The sequence below is a fragment of the Rousettus aegyptiacus genome, unplaced genomic scaffold (assembly GCF_014176215.1).
Source record: "Rousettus aegyptiacus isolate mRouAeg1 unplaced genomic scaffold, mRouAeg1.p scaffold_m13_p_2, whole genome shotgun sequence".
NCBI lineage: Eukaryota > Metazoa > Chordata > Mammalia > Chiroptera > Pteropodidae > Rousettus > Rousettus aegyptiacus.
This window is the reverse complement of record NW_023416295.1, coordinates 162,155,621-162,178,619: the sequence shown is the minus strand read 5'-3', so window position 1 is coordinate 162,178,619 and position 22,999 is coordinate 162,155,621. Positions and strand designations below refer to the sequence as shown.

The following is a 22,999-nucleotide window of genomic DNA, read 5'->3' as shown; positions in this document are numbered from 1 at the left end:
TTCTTCAATCCATAAACAGGACAAGGAAACTGAGAAGGAACTTTCCCAAGAACCAGGGTATATATTTTGTTGTTAAATTTCTCAATAGTACGATTCCTTTGATTAAAAATTTTGTAATTAAAAATTTCCTTCCCTCAGGTGAAAAAATAAACCCCAAACCATGCATATACTTCACATGTTGTAAGTTTCTATTTAAAAAGAGCAACAGAGGATGTGGCTCCATAATGTAGCAGTTAGCACATCTGCTTTACATGCAGAAGGTCCTGGGTTCACACCACGGTGGAACCACGGTCCGTGAGACCCTGAACAAGCCCGATGTCTGATCTTGAAAGCTAAGCAGGGTTGGGCCTGGTTAGTACTTCAATGAGAGACCACCTAGGAAGACCAGGTGCTATAGGCATAAATAATAATAAATAAAAATAAAAAGAGAAACAGAAAGCTTAGTGTTGAGAAGCACGTGCTGTGCTCTCACTCAAGCTTGTCTACTTTGTACCACGATCCAACCCAGAATAACAAAATTCTCACTCATAAAATAGTTCCCGTTTTCCCATAATGTGACAGTAATCATCATTTTTAATGACTCTGTAGCTTTCTCTAATATGAGTACAGATGGTATTTCGAAAGGCGGAGAATTTTCCACCCCTCGAAGACCACGGCTTTTTTATTCTTTGTTAAATACTGACAGGCAGGCAGACTGAGCAAGTGAGCTTTCATTTTCTATAAATCAGAACACACAGACCTGATGAATTCCTATTTTCTTTTCACATTGTGGAATTAGAAAAGGAAGTGAAATTTTGAAAATGAAATCAGTGATAAAAAAAGAGAAAAGGCTAAACGTATTTTAACTGACTTAGAAATAAATAATACAAGAGTTTTAAAAAACCTCTTAATATGGATGACTAAATCAAACTATCTAATCACCTATGTGCCTCTTGGCACTTCACGGGGCTATTACTTTAAGTGCACTACCAATATTTGGTGTCTTTAGCCGAGCATTACAAAGCAAAATAAATATTTTCACATGGCGGGTGAAAGTGACCCTGTTGGAAGAAAAGTAAACAGAGACTGAAGTTTTCCCACATTCTTCCATCTTCCTTCATACAATTCTGTTCCCCAAAGATTCTTTTGATCTAACCTGACAGTGTTGAGACATTTTCTTAATGATTTACATTTTCCTCTCAATGGTTGTCTGAAGCACGCGGACACTTGGCTGTTAACCTTTGTGCTTTTTTTGGTAGGGGGCGGGGTGGGGAAGGTGTCAAGCTTCCAGGGACACCGACAACTGTGAAAAGGATACTGGGGACCACGGCTGCACAGGACACGGCAGAGATGGCCATCCTTACGTGGCACGTGGAGAGGCTGTTCCACTGGGGACATGATTTGTAGGAGATGACGGACTGCAGAAGCGTGTACACGACACCGCAGACAAAAGCCAGAAGGGCCCCGCCGTCGTGGACCACGGGGACAGCTAACTCCTAGAGAGAGAGTCACAAAGGCACATTATTATTCCCCATGGGTCTGTCCACGCCAAGACCCAAGTGCTCACTCACCCTGGCCTGCTCAAAGCCACCGGTGGTGCTCGGTATCACACCCGCCCCTCAATCTTTGTTAGATGCAGCTGCTTGCAGATTACCAAGGCACAGGCCTTCCCCTGTGATGAAGTAAATGTGGTTCCACGGCAAACGCGGGCGCATGGGGCAAGGACGGAGTGACATCTCCCTTAGAGGTGGCAGAGCTGGGGATAGTGGTAGGCTTTGGAGTCTGGTTGACCTGGATAAAAATTTCTGGACTCTACCACTGGACTCTTGGTTTAAAACCTCAATTTCTGCATCTGTAAAACGGGCATAATAATTTCTGCCTCGCAGGTTTTGCAGTGAAGATGATATGATGAATTACATAAAAAAGTTCACAACCTGTTCTGTGTAGGTGCCATGGGTGGCTTGAGGATTTTAAGCTCCCTGCTCCCCAATAACCTCTATTAGTCCCTCCCAAACCACCCCTAATGAACACGCAAATGTCAGCAAAAACACTGCTTTTGAAATGCAAAGACAGTGAGTGTCAAACCCAAGTCCCCAGCCCCCACCCTCCTCTGACCAGCCATTTCAACAAGAAGGCAGCTGCTACGCCCAGTCTAGACGGCAAGTCTGGTATTGGCCCCAAACGTGCTCATCATCGAGGCACCTACCTTCCAATATAACAATGACATTTAGATTGAATGACTAGCCTCCCCTTGAACTTAAAAATTCGAGCTTTGGAAAGGGGCAAGATACATTGTCCAAGACAACCTGGTTTCGGTCTCAGACCAATGTTGGCCCCAATCCACTCTCTATGCCGTTTCCCAGACTTGTCTTCAACCTGGGCAACCCAGGTTTCCCCAGAACCAGTGTTCTCCATCCAGACTGCCCACAAAAAAACTCATTTTAAATCAGATTTAATTCCTAACCACTTCCAGTTCGGCACTGCCTGATTTCAATCATTTTCACACAAATAAACTTTTTAAGAAAATTTTTATTCTCTACATGGGAAAGGGAAATTTTTTAAAAATTTAAATTTTATTTTCTAAGGAAATTTATTTCCTGGTATCAAACTTAAGAATTTAGGGAAAAATCCACTATTTGATTTGTGTTATATTCAAATATGAATGCATTAACATTCTGCAACATGGCATGCCAATTATTCATTTATTATGTATATGTATTTAGGATACCTAACATGGGTGTATAGATTTAGGGAAGTTATATGTGAAAAATAAAACACATTCGATGCCTTTAAAAATGTGTGTATACCTTTAAGTATTTAAAGAATTAAGGAAAATAACTACTGAACTGTACAATTAAAAATGGTTAAGATGGCAAATTTTATATTATATATATTTTACCACCATTAAAAATAATCCAAAGGAAATGAAATCACTATCTTAAAAAGACATATGTACTGCTATGTTCATTGCAGCATTATTTATAACAGCCAAGAGATGGAAACAACTTAAATGTTCACTGAGGGATGAATGGATAAAGAAGATATAGTACACACACTCTCTCTCTCTCTCTCTCTCTCTCTCTCTCTCTCTCTCAAATATTATTGAGCCATAAAAAAGAAAAATCGTGCCATTTGCAACAACATGGGTGGATCTGAGGGCGTGATGCTAAGTGAAATAAGTCAGACAGAGAAAGACAAATACTATATGCTCTCACTTATTGTGGAATCTAAAAAGACAAAATGAAACAAAACAAAAACCAGATACAGTAAACAGACTGGCGGCTGCCAGAGGCGGCAAGTGGAGGGGTGGCGGAAATGGGTGGACGTGGTCAAAGGGTAAACACTTGCAGTTAAAAGATAAAAACGTTTCAGTTATATATAATGTACAGCATGGTGACTACATTTGACAATAGTGTATTTTTAAAAGTTGCTAAGAGAATAAATCTAAAAAGTGCTCAACACAAGAAAAAAAAATTGTAGCTGCAAGGTGATGGATGTTAACTTATTGTGGTAATCATCTCACAACAAAGACATAAATCAAATCACTACGTTATACACCTTGGACTAACTCAAAGTTATACGTCAATGATATCTCATTTGGGGAGAAAAACCTATATTAAATCAAAAAAAAATAATAACGAAAGAGTCCTTTTCACCGCTGAATGTTAGAAACACTTGGGCAAGAGAAAATAAAAAGCAAGGCACCTACTGCTAATGAGTCACTTTCAAGAATACTCTTCTGAGAATCCTGGTTCTTTTCACTCTCTACTTCCTTTCCGCGCTAACGAAGTCAATATCCTGAATGTACATACTTTGTCCTCCCCACCACCAGCACCCTCAAGGAATTTGCTTCCTCTACCCTGGTCAAGTCAATATAGTCTTTAGGATCTTAATCTGCAAATGTCATGCCCCTCCACTCCACATCGACCCTGACCTCATCAGATCAAAGGCCCTTGACTGAGTGAAAGTTGTATCTGTAATGTGCTTTTACCCTGTGAAAAAGGCATGTTACAAATACATAACTTCTCATTGAAGATTCTTCTGACAGGGAAAATGATCCTCAAACAAACATGAATCTTGGATAGGGAGTTAAATAAAAACCTGGAGCCCTTTTTGGATCTCTTTCCCCAAACCCTCTGGGTAATTTAAAAGATAGTTAACATAGAGAAAACTGGAATATTGAGGGGGGTTAAACATTGGAAAACTTAACTTTTCCAGAAAGGAATCTTCTTGAGGAAAAGTAAAACACTGACAGAGATTGGTGAGGACACACCAAAAAGCAGCCCTCCCACCCACCACTTTGGGAAAGGGAGTTATCTGTGCACTTCCGGCAAATACACTGTGCTTCCTACTGAGGAAAAACCCACCAGGGTCAACGCTCTCTGTTGCCCTGATGTTTCTAATTCTTCTTGAGGCAACTACAGCTCAAGTTGGTTTGCCCATGGCATGAGCAAAATGAATTACAGGATATCAAACAAGGAAGTTGTAAAGATATATTTATGGGAACAATGACAAGACAAACACTTTGCTCTCAGGAAAGTTACAGATTCTATTTTTGGTTTTTGTAGATATGTAACCATATCAGGGAAACTTTAAAGAGAACCAAGAGTTCAATTATCTAACCACCTAAGTGTTTTTCCCTAAAGTCTGGACTTTGTGGTTTAAAAATTGACAGCTGTATCACTTAGGATGTTGAGTGATTTGGAGAATAACTACTCCCACAGAACAATTCACATCCATACTGTGCTAGACAAATCATATCTTTCCTGGTCTCCCTTTCTCTCCACCTTTTTTTCGTTGTGCTTTCTGATACTAGAACTGTGTGAATTGTGACATGCTTTTTTCTCACAGAGATTTCCTCTCTCTGGCATTGAGGTTAACTCTTCCCCACCAGTTCTGGACAGACTGCTTTCACACAGGGCCACTTATGCCTTTATTGCTCGTATGATCTTGGTTAAGTATTAACCTCTCTAAGCCTCTATTTCTCCATTGAGAATGAGGAAAATTATACGACCTATCTTCTAAGGTTACTATTAGAATTACATGAGTTGAAGCATTCGATGTTTTCATAAATATGTCACATAGAAAATTTTCAGTAAATGTGGTTCTGAAAAACAAAATGCATACACAATCATAAAACATAAGGAAATGTCACAGAGCATCTCTACCGTGTGACAAAGGTCACATGCGAACATGCATTGCAGCATTCTTTGTCTGATTTTTGCTACTACATAGGGAACAATAAGGGTCGCAAAGTGACATGAAGCCAGAAGTAAATTTAGTTCACAAAATTCCCTCTATGAAGCCCTACACATTTGCTTCAAAGAGGCCACAAGTATGGCTCCCACCTTTCTAGCTTCCAATGTGAACAAGGAAGCATTCATCATTATGGATATGTCACATCCAAAAATGAAAAATCGTTGGGCTTGAGACCTGAAAGAATATCCCAGGGCCCTGTTAGTTGTCCTGAAGATATTGTGTCACACAAAGAAGGGTGTCTTCCCCTCCCCGCTCATGGCAGCACTGAGTGGCCCAGAGCTCTTTACCATAATGTGTGCCCTGCATTGACGGATGGCATCCCCCATGTGCAGTGCTGAAAACGTGACTCTATGAGGCCCACGTGATGCAGGTCAGACAAGAGGACTCTTTGCCAAGGGGCCGACTTAACACGCGAGTAGACATTAGTGAAGGGATGGAAAGCAGATGGTGCAGGTGGAGGCTTGAGGTTATTTATCATCCTCCCAGGTCAACACTAGGGGGCAGCACCCCGAGGCTGGTGCTTCGATGAGCAGACATACATGTCAGCAGCCTGCTAACAGTGATGGCTAAGGCCTTTTTGTAAAAATAAGCACCACACAGGATCAATCCACTTCTAGTGAGAAAAAAACTTAAAGGAGTACCCCTGGCATGAACAAAAAAAGTCGTCCTGCAATAACTTCCTTTCTGCTGTGACGGACAGGGTAGTGTTAGCCTGTAACGATGAACTGATGATGACCACGATGGCCGCCAAGGCCAGACCGCTGGTTACTGCACATTATTTTCATCGAATCTTTGCAATAACCCTATGAGGTGAGTACTATTGAAATACAACGACTGTTTTTAAAATATTAAACATTGTCTCCATAGACAAATAGGTCCCACGCCTTCCTAAGAGAGACCTTGGGATGAACAGGAATGCACAAATCAGAATAATTCAAGTAAAGTTTTTTCCGACACTTGACAAACTACGAATATATCAAGCAGACTCTGTAGTAGTAGCCATGTAAGTTAACTGGCTCCAACGGGGCCATGTTTTAGCTCAACAACTAATTAGTTGAGGAACGCTGAGCAAATTATTTCACTTCCATGTGCCTATCTATATATCCTTATCTGTGGCAGTGTTCAGGTGCTCTTTAAATAAATACCAGAGGTTCAAACAGTAGAGTCAGTGCACACACACACACACACACACACACACACACACACATTCATATACGAATATTTTCACACCCTTAATGGAATCATTACAATGGCTGAAGTAGCTCTTCCAACTCATCAAACCACATCAGTAAGAATATGGAGCCAGGCAAAGCTCATAGCATCGTTCAAAGCCCGCTCTCTCCTAACTGTGCCCACATAAACCCCATCTCTTCTGAGTACCAGCGGGATTGACTTTCAAATGATATTTGTTTCTAAAAAGCAAACTATCCCAATTTTTACAAACTCATCAACTATTTGTGCTATATTGGCACGAGTGTGGCTCTTATGTTCTTGCTTTTCTCCTCCAAACACACATACTCCATCACCCCGATAACCAAAAAAAAAAAAACTTTTGGTCATACCTGAAAATTGGCGACAATGCCCATTCCGATACATCCCACCAATCCCAGAACTAACGACACCAAGTTAAAAACAGGCGTGCTGAAGTAGCTGGTTTGATTCTGCTTCTCCACTATTTTATATCTTGTGTACATCGTGGCTGCACCTGAAAAAGAAAAGTACTGCAATGAATTTTTGTTACTTGACTTTTCAGAATGAAAAACACAGAAACAGCTTTGCATTGCCCTTTTAAAGTCTGTATTTTCAATTTCCTGATTGCAATAGTCTCCCCACTCGCCCAGCCCTGTCCTTCCTCATCCCATCCTACCTTCTCCCCAGTGTGATAAACACACACACACACACACACACACACACACACACACACACACACACCTCTTTTTGGCTGTTATCCTTTTCACATAAATGCTATTGTGCACATATTGTTCTGTGACTTGCTTTTTTTCACTTAAACATGTACCATGGAGATCTTGCCATGTCAGTACAAATAGGTCTATCTCATGGTTTTTAGGGGTCTGATCATGGTATATAGTTAAGTGCCATATTTATTTCATTCTCTTAATGTCATTCTCTTAATGACAGATTTCTACATTGTTCCTACGTGTTTCCTACTTCAAACAATTCTCAGTGAACATCCTTGTATGTATAAGTTTTTGGCACACTTTCAGTGTTTCTGAAAGATGAATTCCTATAAGTAGCATGACTGGGTCAAAAAAACTGCACAGTTAAAATGTCAAGAGGTATCTCCAAATTGTGCCAAGACTGTAGCAGTTTATACTCACACAATGGAGTTTGAAAGCAATTCTATATGTCATGCATTTTAAGTTATTGCCAAACTAATGAATGAAAAATGGCAAGCTGTTGGTTTAATTTGCATTTCTCTGATCATTAGTGAGATTGAGGAACTTTCAGTATGTCTGCTGAAAGTATGTCTGGTCATATGCATTTCTTTTAAGAATTGCATGTCATTTTTTCTTATTTCTCTCTTGAGTTTGTCTACTCATTTTTAATTTAGTTACTTTTATACATTAGTCTACTGTCTGTTATAAATATTACATATTTTCTTCTGATCTGTTGTTCATCTTTAACTTTGTTTCTCTATCTTTCATCGCTTAGAAGTTTTAATTTTCTATTTACCCAAATCTTTCAATTCTTTCCTATTTAGCTTCTGGTTTTCGTATAAGTTTAGATAAAGTTCTCCACCCTAAGTTTTTAAAAATATTTCCTATAATTTAATCCTTTTATAGTTTTGCTTTCATGTTTAGTTCTGTAGTTGCCATTGGTTTTTGTGAATGGTGTGAGAAGGGTACTACAGGTATGTGTTTCCAAAAAGCTAGTCAATTAACCAAATACCATTTATTGTTTTAGAGAGTAATTTGACAGTAATGTGTAATCTCCATGACAGAAGGATCCTTGTCTGTCTGCTTTTGTGACTCCAGCCCTAAGTATGGAGCCTGTCACAGAGTAAGCACTTAGTAATATTTTTGCTGAATTTTAAAAAGCAAGCTAAAAGCTAATTTTTTATCGTAGACTATTTTAAATGAAGATATTCATGTCAGATTCTGCTTTGCTTAGAAGCAAAAATCCATATTCATCACTTGCTGGTGATAGAATAATCTGTCTTCTAAATCTGGACTCTGGGCAAGTACGGCATAAGAGGGCAATTGGATTGATGGACTATTTCTATTTCCCCTTGCTCACCTCTAACACCATGGAAGAGGAAGACCACGAATGGGTGACAGGGTCAAACTTTCTCTCTACCAAGTCGGATGATCAAATTCCAAAGGTGTCAAGTCACTAAGTAGGGTTTCCAGCACCTCTGTCCCTTCCCACCCTGTACCAGTAGAGAGGGACAGAAGGGCCGGTTACAGGAGAGGCCCCTGAAAAACATGTGATTGTTCCAGAGAGTAGGCATTCATGGAAGGACTAAGGAAAGAGTTCTGTATCTTAGATCTATACACCTGGATCGCTCCATCATAGACCGAGTTTTTCAGTCAGTACGTTAATTTGCTCACGAGAGGGTTGTATCCTAGCCACTGCATCTCCGGTGCACTTGAGGAATTAAAAAGAAAAATCATACCTGAGTTGGAGACAAACTTCTCTGCTTCACCTTTCCCCTCTCTTTAACAGGTGAGACAATGCCCTTTGTCAGTGGGTTCTAGGCTTTAGTGAGTATCTAAGTCCCCTAGAGTGCTTGTTTCCCAATCATGCTCCTGGCCCCACTCTAGAGGTTCTGACTGAGTAGATCGTCAGGGTGGCCCCGAAACATGCATTTCAATCAGCACCCCAGATGATTTTCATATACGTTGCCTTCAGAACACACTCTGAGAAATTGTAGCTTATATATTAGGTCTCTTTGGTTTCCAGAAATCTATTGGATATAAGTCGCAATTTCAAAAATCAAATGACAAATAAAATCCATTTCAAAATCTTGTGGCAAATTACCAGAAGTGGTGAAAAACAGTTCTATAAGAAGGTCATAAATAACTCTGGATTTCTAGTCATTCAGCTTCTCAAAGTAAAGCAAAATTCTAGTTTGAAAGGTTGTACTTTTAAACAAGGATATGCATCCAGAGTGAACCCTGATGCAAACTATAGACTCTGTTTTATTATGATGTGTCAATGAACATTCATTAACTCCAACTAATGCGTCATTCTGGTAGGGGGTACTGATGGCGGTGGGGGGAGGCCGTGGAGGTGGGGGGTGGGCGCAGAGGCTCTATGGGAAATCTCTACCTTTGGCTCAGTTTTGCTGTAAATCTAAAACTGCTCGAAAAAAATAAGGTCTGTGAAAATTTATTAAAAAATAAAAAATTACACACAAACTGTAAATCATACATCTCATGTCACTGGAGATTGCGCACTATTTATTTATAATAATTATTATGTACTTACCAAGAAATGCAGAGAAGTTTATCATAAATCCAAAAATACCACTCTCTGGAGGTGTTGTTCCTGTATCACTGAGAAAGAGAAGAAATACCCAAATTATTAAAAATGAATTCAGTTCAGACCTCTGGGCAGGCATGTAATTGGCAGGTTTTATATTGTGTTTCTTCTAGGTGTTAAGTCACTATGAATTCCAAAGATTTGACCTAATTGTGTTCTACAGTATTTTCATTTTGGCTCTGAAAAATCTAAAATTCATTTTTCTCCCATGAAAGATTACATTTTTTTTTTTAAATTTCATTGTAAAAAGCTAGGACATGCTTAAAGTGAATGGTGTGGTGGTGTTTCTGAAATGCTGAGCTTAATAAACTTGATCGATATGTGTCCATTCTTGGTGAAGACTTCATTGTGACTGTTTTCAGGGAAAAAATAAGTCTAAAATCGCATTTGAAAAAAATCTACCCTTGGAATATTAAATACACATAAACACATTTAAATTTTCTTAATAATTTTATTTATGCACAAATTCACACTGCTAAAAATATACTCATGAAACTCTGAACAATATTATTGATGCCTATCAGTACTTTATGGAAACAATAGAGTATTGAGGATATATTAATTGTGAAACATTATTTTAACAAAGCATAGTTTATATAAAACATTTTTCAGGTTCAACTATCGATTCATTAATTGAACGAGCCAGAAACTGTGTTTGACAGGTCCTGTTCTTTATTCATCATTGTCAAGGTTTAAATGTTTACATCTTCCAGCTGCTCGTATATATAAAAAAAAAAAACAGTTTAAAACTGATAGCAAAAGAGCTTCCAACAGGAAACAATGCATAACCATCTTGCGTGTTCCCACATTTTCAAACAGCTCTGAAATTTGAGTATCGAAAACTTGATCATGTTGAAAAAGACACACTTCAAAGTATTTGAAAAATTCCACAAGAAGCCTCTGTTTGTGGAAAGTAGGAGCCTTTTAGCTTTGTAAACACTTAATATTTGAAGAGTATAAAGAGGTTAATGTTCCTCCTTTTACTCGAAGGCCTCTATTTATTCTCAATGATTTTAATCTCAGTGTCACTTTTAAGAATCTGAAGAGTTTTGAATTTAACATTACCATTTTTCCTACAAAATAACCATTCTTCTCACTAAAGGAATGTTGAGGTGAAGGCGGCCTGAGATGGGGGACACCCTTCTGGACACAACATGGGGCTGAGTGGGTGAGGAGAGAACGGAACCATAATGGGAAGAAGGTGGAGATTGCTCCAACCCTTGGGCAGCACTTTTGGGCAGGAAGATTCATTCTCACAGGGAAATCAAGCCTTCTCTTCTTGACGTCAGGATATTAAACAGCAACAACCAGATGACCCATGCAAGAGGACTTTTTAACAAAGGTCTAAGAGTAAACTGCCTCATGCCAGTAAGATGGTTTGCTTTTTATGGAGGAAGAGAAGGGAATGGAAGAGCGAGGAGGATATTTAGGGGGATGGGGAGTTGGGGGGACTAAGGTGTTCTAACAGGAGATAAGAAGACCAGACTTAGGGACTGTCAGTCCACTCACAGAAAACCAAGACATATGCCAAGGGCCCAGATGTAAAGGCCACATAACGTTAAGCATGCAATCTGAAAGCTCAGAATTTCAGGGTGGTGTTTAATTCTTGTTTGCCCGCACTCTAAAAACAACACAGGCAGGATCAAGTGTCTTGCCAATAGCCATTCCATATGTATTTTTTGAATAAATCAGTATTTGCAAAACAACAACAACAACAACAACAAAACTGACCTAAAAGGTACCACTTATTGACCATTGACTACGTACCAGGCAATGTTAGGTGCTTATCATACATACATGGGTCCTATATCAACTTCATCTTACGAAGGAGAAAACTGGTATTAGAGAACTCATCCTGTTCAAGGTCACAGAGCTATTACATAGCAGAATCTATATTCCAATCCAGATGTCTAACTCCCTAACTTTCCTCCCTTCATTGTGCTCTAACAGCAGGCAAGGAACAAAACAATTAGAAGAACTAATTGGGGGTGAGGCAGAGAACCAGCACTGATGTGTTAGTAAAGGCTTAAAAACCAGCTCTGGTTGACTTGTGGCGTAAGCCCACTTCCATAGTATAAATTACTCTCGAAACGTCAAAAATTCGAGCTACCAAAATGTAGGTCGCTGAACACAGAGTTGGGAAGCAATGCACACAGCTGGGTTTCAGGAGCACACACCAGCTGTCTCCAGCACATCTGGGCAATGAACCACAATGGTAATGAGGAATCATCACACCTTTTCTGTATACCAAGAAAGGGTCAAGTAAGCAGGACCTCACAGCTTCTCAAACGCTATAATTTAATCATAAAGGTCTTTCACAAATAGTCACTGCCATGGTAAATCTGATTTCCTTTCAGAATTCCTGAGTCCACAACACTCACCATCAATGCACAAGTACCAATGGGACTACATTCCTACACTTGGCAAAACATAGGCAGTGTTAACACTACAAAAGTTGGGGAAAATATTAATGCATTAATAACCAGTTGTTTGATTAAATGCAGCCATCTTTAAAAATTTTTTTATTTGGCTCCGCATCAAACTATGAAATTTACCCACTCCTCAACAAAATATTTACAGAACACCTATTATGTGTTATACACAATCGGAGACACAAATTCCCCAATCTGTTAGGTAAGAATGGTCAGTTTGTGATTTATTTCCATTAAAATGACAAAACGGCACCTAAAACATTTGGTGAAATTTTATTCAAGAATATTTAAAAAGCTTTCCAAGCAGCAAAAGAAAATGTGCTAATATGTTATATCATATATAAATATCGCTTTACGTCTCTTCTGCCTGATGTTGGAATCCAGATGAGTATAACATCAAGGAAGTACCAAGAGACCCTGTGGGCAGCCTCTCTTTGTTTTATTAATTTTTTTAAGTTCAAACTAAATTATCTAATTGTGCAAAGGCAGAGGTAGTAGTGTATGGTTGGCGCAGCTGTACTTAGGTACCGGATTCTTCAGGAAAATGGAGAATGAGGAGAAAAATCTGTTGCCTCCTAACCCAGCAAAAGCAATCTCCCCACCTAACTCCCAAATGATCTTGTATCATGTGGCTTAAGCAATGTGGTTCCAGCCCTGCCCCAGTCCTATCTACCTCCCCACTTGTCATCTTATAAATAAGGCACTTCTTGAAAACTGAAGAGCGGATAGGAACTAATAGCTCATTTGCATGTGGCTTAGAAGCTGTTGAGGTTATTATGTGTACACAGTAGTTTCCAGGGTAGTTTGAGCCTAGGAAATCAGTTTATGTCTACACTTCCTTTATTTGTAATTCTACATGTTAATTTCATCATAGAAAATTCCAAGTCATTCATCTAACATCCTTCTCCAAATTAGTTTATATGTTAAGCTAGTGCATAATCACTTGATGCTCAAAGGAATGGAAACAATACAAAAAAGACATGTATGACAATATAAGCTTGGTCAAATGCTGTTCTTTAAATCACTGGTTACATGCAATCCATTACTCTAAAGCCTGGGGTCATGGTTTATTGGGAGGACTGACATGGCAAGATGCAAACTTATCTGTGTGCCCAGACTGAGGTTTATTAAAATCCCTGGGCCCATTGCTTGGAAGAGTAATCAAGACTTAGAACCTAAAAACACTTAATGCACCACTAAAAGGAGATCATTACTTCTTCTACCTTCACAATATTTAAATACATTATTTAAAAGAAATAAGTATGATAATAAAAAGTAATTACATTTTATCAGATGCTTTTAATTATTAAGACTAACTTGTAGGCAGCTTTACTTGGTGACAATTACCCTAGAGTGGCATGGTAAAGCTGTATTGACTATTTTTAAATTTAAAAAAAAATTTCCTACTTGTAAATGCAAATAACTTGCTCTTTCCTCACACGACTCACATATAATTTGCCTTCTAGCAGTCTGAGTTTCCTCTTTGGTCACTCACACATTTTTTAAAACATTGTTTAAGCTTCGGGAACTGTGATGGTTGATTGGGGATAAAAAAATAATAATTCACTACCTTCAAGAAGCTTGACATCTAACAAAAACTTCAAGGATTCATGAATTCAACACGTAGCTACTGACTGCCTTGTGTGTAACGGGCAACTTTGTAGGCATGGTGAATGTAAATAAAACAGAAAAAGCCCCTTTTTCATGGAACTTATATTCCTATGCAGGTGGCAGTAAAAACAGTCTCGGGGTGAGGAATCCTGTGAAGGAAAGGAAAGCTGGAGAAGACAACGGTGGGCTCCGTGAGCCACCTACCTGAGACACGGTAACCTGGGAAAGGTACTTAAACAGACATCTGAATGAAATGGAATATTTGGGTCAGGAAAATTACAAGCAGAGAGAATAGCAAAGCCAAAGCCCTTGAGGTGGCAATATGTTAGAGGAACTGCGAGGAGGCATGCGGCTGGAGGTGGAGCGAGTGAGGACGTGTGTGTGCATATGGGGAGGGGGTCACGGGGAGCCCCATGGTTGCGATAAGGACTATGAATGTTATTCTAAGCACGATGGAAAGCTGTTGAGGGCTAAGAGCAGGGAGGTGATATGAAGTGAATGTTTTTAAAGGATGGTATAAAAGGACTGTAGACCAGGAAAACCATATTAGGGCGCTATTCCGGTAGTTTGTCAAGAGATGACAGTGGCTGGGACCAGACCCTTAACGAAGAGGGAGGTGATTAAGAGGTCACATTCGGGAAGTTTTTTGAGGGGAGTCTAGAAACCATTGCTGCTTAGACTAAAGCTGTTGATATTACAAAAGAAAAAAAAAATAACATTTTCTCGGCATTTACACTTGGCCAGGCACATCGTCACAACACTGTAAGGAAAGTACCTACTATCGTGACCTTAAAAATGAGGAAACTGAGTCTTAAAAAAGTGACCTCCTAGCAAACGGGGACTCCAGGTCCTGCATCTAGAGTTGGATAATTTTAATCGACACGACTTAGGATTCTTCTCTGTTGTGCTTTGTATGATATCATATTTCCATATGAGTTTACAGTATTGTATACTTATAACCACGTAAACATCAGGTAACCCTTCTGAAGCCATTAGTAAGTTGTCCTTGGCATGCAATAACTCTACATTGCATGTTCTTGATGGACTGAGACACGATTACTGTCAGGTAAAATAGGACTATTATGTTTAGGAGGACTCTTCTTTTTTAAGTTGAAATTGAGCCCTTATATTTAAAATTCGTCAGCCCTGCATTAGTCAAGACTTTTGAGCAATTAATGCCTTTTTAAAAGTAGGAATAACAAAAGAAAAATGTTCACAATTCTATTTAATTTAGTGTGTGGGGGGGGTAATGTAATCAAGTGACGATGGAAAATTAAAATTGAACAGAGGAAAAATTATCTATTTACAGTTGGTTCAGAAGCCAAACATCAATTAATTTTCAAGCTGTAAAAGTTTGGGATCTTCAATTTTCTCATTATGTTTTTCTTAGAATTAACTAGTTTTGGTAATGCTTTTTGGAAGAAAATATTAGACTATAAATTACAATTTAAAAGGATACCTTTTGAGCTCAAACTTTTAAATGGCATGCCTCCTTTTTTTGTTCTAATAACACTATGGCTTAGAGATACTAGGAGGCGATGATCATTGCACTGTAAAGATGAGTGTCGATAACATTGTGTCAGAATGTGACTTTTATGCACACAGACTTCATTCTCTGATTAGTTATTACCTGGGAGCCCATTGTTATAGTTGAACAAGACAGGGAACGTCACTACTGCCTGAAATTCAATGTAGTTAGTAATCAAAACGGTTGGTTGAAGCAGGAAGTCATAAAAACTTTGATGGTTACATACACACCACAGATATATAAAGGTACATTCACTTGCCTACCTGTTGCTGTAGGCCAAGGCCGTCGTCACACGAGTACGAGTCCACTACAGCCGAGTACCAGTCCACTATATATTTCTTCCTGACATATAAACCCTTTACTCTGAATGACCTCATTCCCAGTTTCAGTTTCTTTAAAGTGGAGAGAAATCTTAAAGACACTTTTGAAGCAATTTGAGTGCAGAATCCTTCTAGCGTTTTGTCAGTTTGTGTAAATTTTTACATTTGTCATGAACACTATGAAATAGACTATAATTTTTTGACTCATCTCTTTTGAATCTTTCCAAAACATTCAATCAAGTTTCCTTAGAAATTACAATTCTCTTTTTTCATTTACAGACAAAGCTTATATATCTTGAGTTAAATGACACCATTACAATAAAAAAAAAAATACAACTGGGATAAACAAATTTGGGAACAAACACAGCTGGCATTTGATAAGCACACAAAGAAACGGGTGAAAAAAGAAAGCAAAGCAGCTCAGAGAGTGGCCACCACTGGGAGGAGTTTTCAGGGTCCACTGGCTTGAGTCAGTTTATTTTTCAGAAAATGAAGTTATCAGTTAAACTAGCAAGTTCATTAAGTTGAGGCTGGTTAATTTCTTCTACAAGGTCTTCCACTATTGTGTAGTCCATTTCTGGCTACTGTTACTTGGGGCAGAAGTAAAGGAAACGAATTGCGTAGGTTGCTTAATGAATGATAAGGAGCAGAATAAAGGTTGCTGATCACCTTCAAAAGAAGAAAAAAAAGGAAGAAAGAAAGATAAAGAAAACTTCTGCTATATCCACCAATAAACTGATCACTTATAAAATTAGCCCTCAACCAAATGTGCTTTCCTACTTAACGTTGGTATCTATCCAGACCACTGTGGACTGGTCCTTTGATAATACTGATAGCAAATGCTTACAGAGAACCTCTTACTTTCTTGGACCAGGGTGTTAAGGAGATCTAAGTGGGTTCATGTGTTAACTGACAAGGGAGGTGCTGTTATTGGAGAAGAAGAGAGAAGTCAAGTAACTTGTCTGAAGTCCTACAGCTGGGGCACATGGTATTTTCTAACTAAAATTGTCTGCTCCAAAGTTGTTCCCTTATCCAACACACTATGTTCCCTCTCAGTGTGATTATCAAATGCTGTATAAACAGATAACCCAGTTTTCTGTCACCAAACACGAAACGGGGAATAATGAGAGTAACCAAAGCACACACTCTATCCAGCAAGCAACACTTGCACAAAAAGTGAGACTAAGCTAATAATAAGCAACCAGGATGCAGAACTGGCGAAACTTTAAAAGTAAAGGGCCACAGAATATTCTGGAAGCATGAGACTGAGCCTAAGAAGAAGATATAAAGAGTGGCTTATTATCTGAGAGGGTAGATAGGTAAATAGTCAAATCGACTACAGACTGAGGTTGCAAATCTTGTAAAACATGGAGAATTTCATGAAGTCAGTAGACATAGTGTTGGAGAAGAGATGAACGACATGGCCAAAAGCAATGAACAACCCTGACAGAATCAGTTAACAATTGAGAAGATGACAAAAAATAATAAAACATAAATAAAACAGGTGCACCTAGTGTATTTACTAAGCACTTATGACTCTGGAACTTTCATAAATGCTGGGGATGCAGCAGCGAACAGACCCCAAATCTCTAATGTCATAGAACTCTCATGTGAGAGACAGACAGTAAACAAGATCAATATTCTTACACAGATTAAGAATGGTCATTGGAAAAACTGAAGTCATAAATCATTTCTTCAAAAATGAGTTGCTTCATGTCTCCCTTCAAAAGACAAATGTGAAATCAAGGACTTTGTGTCATATATTGAAAAGCATGTACCGCTCCCTTAAAATATCAGCTCCTGAATCATTTTAAGATTTTTTGGTTCATTACAAGAATTTTGTCTTTTCATTTTATTTTGTTCATTATAAGGATTAGCACATTATTGTGATTATAACCTAATTTTGTGATCATTAACTAAACGAAAGATAAAATAATTTCCCTAATTTTCAGATTCATTTTTGGAGTTAAAAACCCAAAAATGAATCTGAAAATTAGGGAAATTATTTTATCTTTTTTTTTTTTTTTTTTTTACTATGCTATTTTAAGGTGGCTTAATTCTAGGTTTTCTGTCACCAATCACTGACCAGGATTTGTGGTCAAGAGGAACAATGGGTGTGGCCAAAGACCACAATGTATATAGCAAACAGCGCTTGCAAAAAAAAGTGAGACTAGGGTAACAAAGGATGCAGAATTGGCGAAACTTTAAAAAGTCACAGAATATTCTGGAAGCATGAGACACAAGCCAAAAGGGATGTAACCAGAGTAGTTTATCAACTAGGAGGAGTTGATAAGTAATGTTGATCCAAGACAGCCTGAGGGATTTGGTCATGGAAGAAATATAAGAAACTAACACATTAACTGTGGATGAGCCTCAAGAATATGGGTGTAACCTTGTAAAAATCTAAACTAATCCTTTCAGGCTGACTTTCATTTGTCCTTGGTTTTGACATCCTTGCATTAATGGTTTCACAACACAGAACTATTGCACTGTTCTATTCCAACTTGTTAAATTTAGTGGCTGTTTGAATCCCATGTTTTTAATTTAATTTTTTTGATAGAAAACTCATCCATTTGGCTGAAAAATAAATACAAAAAAGTATGCCAGGTTTGCAAGATGTTACTTTTGAGAGAAACTGGTTAAAAGATATATGGGACCTTTCCATATTATTTTTTTATAACTGCATGTAAATCTACAATTATCTCAAAATAGATTAACTTTTTAAAAGTTTGGCAAAAAAAGTCTTATTTCCACCTTATTCCCATCTGCTAAGGTCTCCCTGACCATGACCAACTCCCTCCATCATACACAGATAATCTTTTATTAGTTTATATAAACAAATACAAATGTATACTATTCCCCGCCCTTCCACTCCCAACCTCCACCTCCTCCACTAATTGGTACCATACTTTGTTTTGCATCTTGCTTTTTCCATGTAACAATGTATCAGAGACTTTTCCACACCAATATTAATTTAAAGAGAGCTTTGTTTGAGGTATTCTTTGGATAAACTATATTTATTTAGCCTGTCCTCTCCTGATCGATGTTTGCATGGTTTCCAACCTTGTTATTGAAAGCAATATTGAGTAATCGTGTAGATATATAATATTGACATTTCGATAATACCTAAGTTGCTCTATAGAGATTGAATCAATTTATACTCCTACCAGCAACACATAAGAGCCTGTTTCCCCAAAGTCTCACCAAGAGAGTGTGCCAAATATTTGGGTTTCTGCCCATCCAGGAGATGCAAAAGGGCAGTAAGGAGTTTTAATTTGAATTTGTATTTGATTGATGAGGTTGAGCATCTTCCCATATGCCTAAGAGCTATTTTCTCATTTATCCAATATACTGAAGATAACAATGTTGTAAGAAAATATTTGATAAGGAGACCGGGTTGAACGCCATACTAGACAGAGATCCTCCCGGGTTCAGGCTCTTAATTAAAATCCAATGGCTCTTATTCAATGTGTTCCACTTGTTAAAAAGACATCAGAACTCCCGAACAATGTCATCACATAAAAGGAGGCTCATTCTAAATACAGATGGTCCCGACTTACGATGGTTCTACTTTTGGTTTTCTTTACTTCATGGTGGTATGAAAGTGATGTACACGCAATAGAAACCATACTTCAAATTTTGAATTTTGACCCCTTCCTGGGCTAACGATATGCAGTATGGTACTCTCTGATGATGATTGCTAGTGGCCGTGAACTTCAGCTCTCAGTCACAAGATTACAAAAGTAAACAATTCATACTCTATAAATGTCCAATCACTATGTTGAAGACGTTAAACTAATATAATACTGTATGCCAACTATACTTTAATAAAAACAAAAAAGTTTTTTTAAAAAAAATGGTACTCTACAGTGTACTATGTTGCCAGGGTTCTGTTTTGGTTCAATGCTTCAGGTGTCCTTCAGGCCCGGGGTACTTTCAGCTGTGCTAATGATTAATGGCGAGTCCCCACACAGCCATTCTGTTTCTTCACTTTCGGTACAGTATTCAACAAATGACATGAGATATTCAACACTTTATCATAAAATAGGCTTTGTGTTCAATGATTTAGCCCAGCTATAGCTAATGTATGTGTCCTGTGCACATTTAAGGTAGGCTAGGCTGAGCTATTTTAGTCTGTAGGTTAGGTTACTAAACACATTTTGTCTTACAATGGGTTTATGGGGGGGCATAACCCCAAAGTGAGGAGTGGCCTATACATCCAAATCACTGACCGACCACCAGTGACCTACCTAATCAGGCCTTCCCTGAAGGAATCAGCCCTGTTCTAGGAGGGATGATAACAGTACCCATTAGCGAGCGCCTGAGAACTGTTAATTCGACACATATTAGGAGCCTTCATGGATTTCTCACACTCCGGAGAGGGAAGACAAACAAGCAACATCATAAGTAAATCATGTAGTTTGTTGGAAGGTGATAGGTGCTACGAGGAAGAATAAGACTGGATATGGGGGATCGGGAGCAGAGGGTGCAATTTTAAATAGGGCCATCGGAGCAGGCCTCACAGAGATAATATCTGAACAGAGGAAGAAGGGAGGGTGAAATCTAGAGGTAGAGCACTCTGGCAGAGGAAGAGTCAGTGCAAAGGCCATGAGGGGAGGTGCACCTGACCTGTGTGACACAAAGGAAGGGAACCAGTGTGGCTGGAGGAAGTGGAGGGAGCAGGGGTAAGGAAGAATAGGAGGTATTGAGAGCAGAGATGAATTACAGGAGATGAGATTGAACAGTTCTGGGCAAAACTGATAAATCTGGTGCTCCTTCCATCAGGTCCTGATGTCTAGTTCTTATTTACATCTTGCCCTTGCCTCAGTTACTTAGTTTTCTAGAAGGGGCAGAGGCAATTTAGTGCTCCCGCTGCTTTTGTGGGTAGAGAGAGAAGACAATCTAAAAGGCCCAGGCACACGTAGGCAAGAAATACTTTTGTTGTTTGTAGAGTGATGGCTTCTGGCAGCAAGAGGACAATCTCATGCCCTTTCCTCTTGTAATTCTTCTTTTCCTAAGGGCTTCCTTTCCTTGTTGACTTTATAACCTCTTCTTTGGAATGTCTGTGATTAGAGTAACTCACGAGTGGTTCGTCTTATCAGCTCATTTCCCCATTTCTGAAGGTCTTCCATTTCAAGTTCACCTTGGGAGGTGATATTAATCACAACTACATCACACACCTCTACGAAGACTCAAAGCCTACCTCTGATTGCCTGGCCAATGCATACCAAATATTATCCGTTCCTGACCTTTGGATCCAGGACAAACACAGTTACTCTTTTCTCAATAACAAGCACTGCAGGGAAAGAAGCTTTTCACACAAGTGTCAGAGGATCTATTCTGCTTTGGAATCAAGAGGAGCAAGACAATGGCACCTGGGACAGAGATGAGCCTTGAGAAGCCAAGCCCAGGTTTCTGCAGGGGCACAAGGCCTGATGCGAAAGTGTGCTTGATGCATGGAATACCTCTTTCTGGATGGGCAAAACTACCACCAGTATTGCAGACTTGCCCTATTCTCCATTAAACTCTCTTTCTTGCATCTCTAAACTCTAGTCTCCTCTTGCTTCATCTTCATTTCCCCTTCCTCACCCACTAAAAACATTACAGAACATTGCACAGAGGCAGAATGGCTGCAGGTAGGGGAGGTCCTACAATCTCTAGAAATCTCTACAAACTTCGAATGTCATCAACTTTATTATCCTCTCACCAGTCACGACAGACTCAGAGGAGTCACAGCACTTAAATAATGATGAATCGTTCTAATAAACATATCCACCGGGAAAGCAGAGTTGGGACCCACAGGAAAAGGATCAGGACACGTGTCTGGGGCACTGACAAAGCGACCCTCACAAGGGTGAGTCAAAACTCAAGAAAAACTCATGAAGAAGGAAACAGCATAACGACGACACAAGGACTATCACAAGTTGACAATTTGTGGGCTGACTTTGGGCACGCAGAACCCAGAGGGTTCTTGGGCAGCTCCATATATAAGAGCTTAAACTCAGTTCCCAAAGATTTGGAGGTAGCACTGTTGTTTTTGGCAGAGGACAGATCTAGGTATGTTTGAATTCTGCTTCCACCATTTCCCAGCTGTGACATCAGTGTGTCACACTGGTGGTATTTCAACATCTGCTTAAACTTAATTTCCTTTAATAAAAAAATGAGCCAGATATCCACTTCACGAGGATGGCGGGAAGCGGAAGTGAAACGTGTGAGCTGTTGTAGCGCACACCTGGATCTGCAACTTGCACTTTCAATCAATGGCATCCATCCATCAGGACCCGCCCTTGTTTCAATATCTCCCAAGAAGCGTCTTCTACAGGTTCTGTACCACACCGAGTCTGCAAGTTCTACTGTCTATCCTGAACCCCTCCTGATGCCACTCTGTCCAGCGTTCAGGGTAAAGTCACAACTACCACTGCTCAGCCCCGTAGCCCCAGCGTCCCTACACATCTGCCAGGATGCACCCTCGAGGAGTCAGACCTCCGTCTTTCTGCAGAGCACTCCAGCGGGGTCCGACCCCCTGTCCTCCCCATCAGCGGCGCTCCCCTGTAGTGCCTCTGCCAGGTCCCCAGCGCTCTGCCCACCCTGCCCCTCACCTGATGTAAGGGAGGAAAGGGTTGACGTGCCCGGAGAGCACGGCGACTACGTAGGAGATGATGAAGGCGGCGGACGACCAGGTCACCAGGAGGAAGGGGACGAAGGCCATCCCCCTCAAGAAGCACAGCATCGCGCCGCCGGGAGTGCGCGGCGCTCTGCGGGGCCGGGCGCCGGGCTGCTCCTGGCTGCGGCGGGGGGCGGGGGCCGCCACGTGCCGGCCCGCCGGGCGGCAGCCACCGCGCGCACAGCCACGGGCGGCCGGACGGGGGCTCCGCGACGGCGGGGGCAGGGGCCCGGCCCCGGAGGGAGGGGAAGCGCGGGCAGCGCAGGAGGACGCGCGCGGCGAGGCGGCGGGCCGGGGTAGGTGGGGCCCGGGCGGCCCGGGCTTGTTGCGAAACGAGTGAAGTCACAAAGCGGCGGCCCCGCGGGCTTGGAGGCTCGCGACGACCTCCCCGCCGCGCGCGGCTCCTTTCGCTTTTGGTTCGGACTCGGCGGGGGTCGGCGGCTCTGGGACGCGGGCGGGACCGCCCGCCCCGCCGCGCTGGCGGTTGCGCAACTCGGGAGAAAACCGATCAACTCCTCGCGGCCCCTCCTCCCCTCGGGAGTTCCGGGGTACCAGCCCACGGGGCCCGAGGGCTTGCCCGCCCGCGTCGCGCTGCCCGCCCGTCGCCGGGGCGAGGCCGGCCACCGCGGGGTGGCATCCACCGCGCCCCGCAGCGCCGCTGCCGCCGCTCCCGCAGAAGGGGTCCGGGAGAAGTGCGCCC

The 22,999-nt window shown here is 40.6% G+C and overlaps 1 protein-coding gene across 1 annotated transcript in view; it reads right to left on the bottom strand.

The window, feature by feature from the left end:
- Positions 1-22,510, bottom strand: part of DRAM1 (DNA damage regulated autophagy modulator 1) — a 31,495-nt gene extending 8,985 nt beyond the window's left edge. The window contains exons 1-4 of the mRNA XM_016127079.2: positions 22,235-22,510; positions 9,691-9,758; positions 6,801-6,943; positions 1,298-1,475 (exon numbers count right to left, since the gene is read on the bottom strand). Coding sequence (XP_015982565.1) covers positions 1,298-1,475; positions 6,801-6,943; positions 9,691-9,758; positions 22,235-22,365 — 520 coding nt within the window. The 5' untranslated portion in view covers positions 22,366-22,510. The remainder of the gene's footprint in view (positions 1-1,297; positions 1,476-6,800; positions 6,944-9,690; positions 9,759-22,234) is intronic.
- Positions 22,511-22,999: the final 489 nt, after the last annotated feature.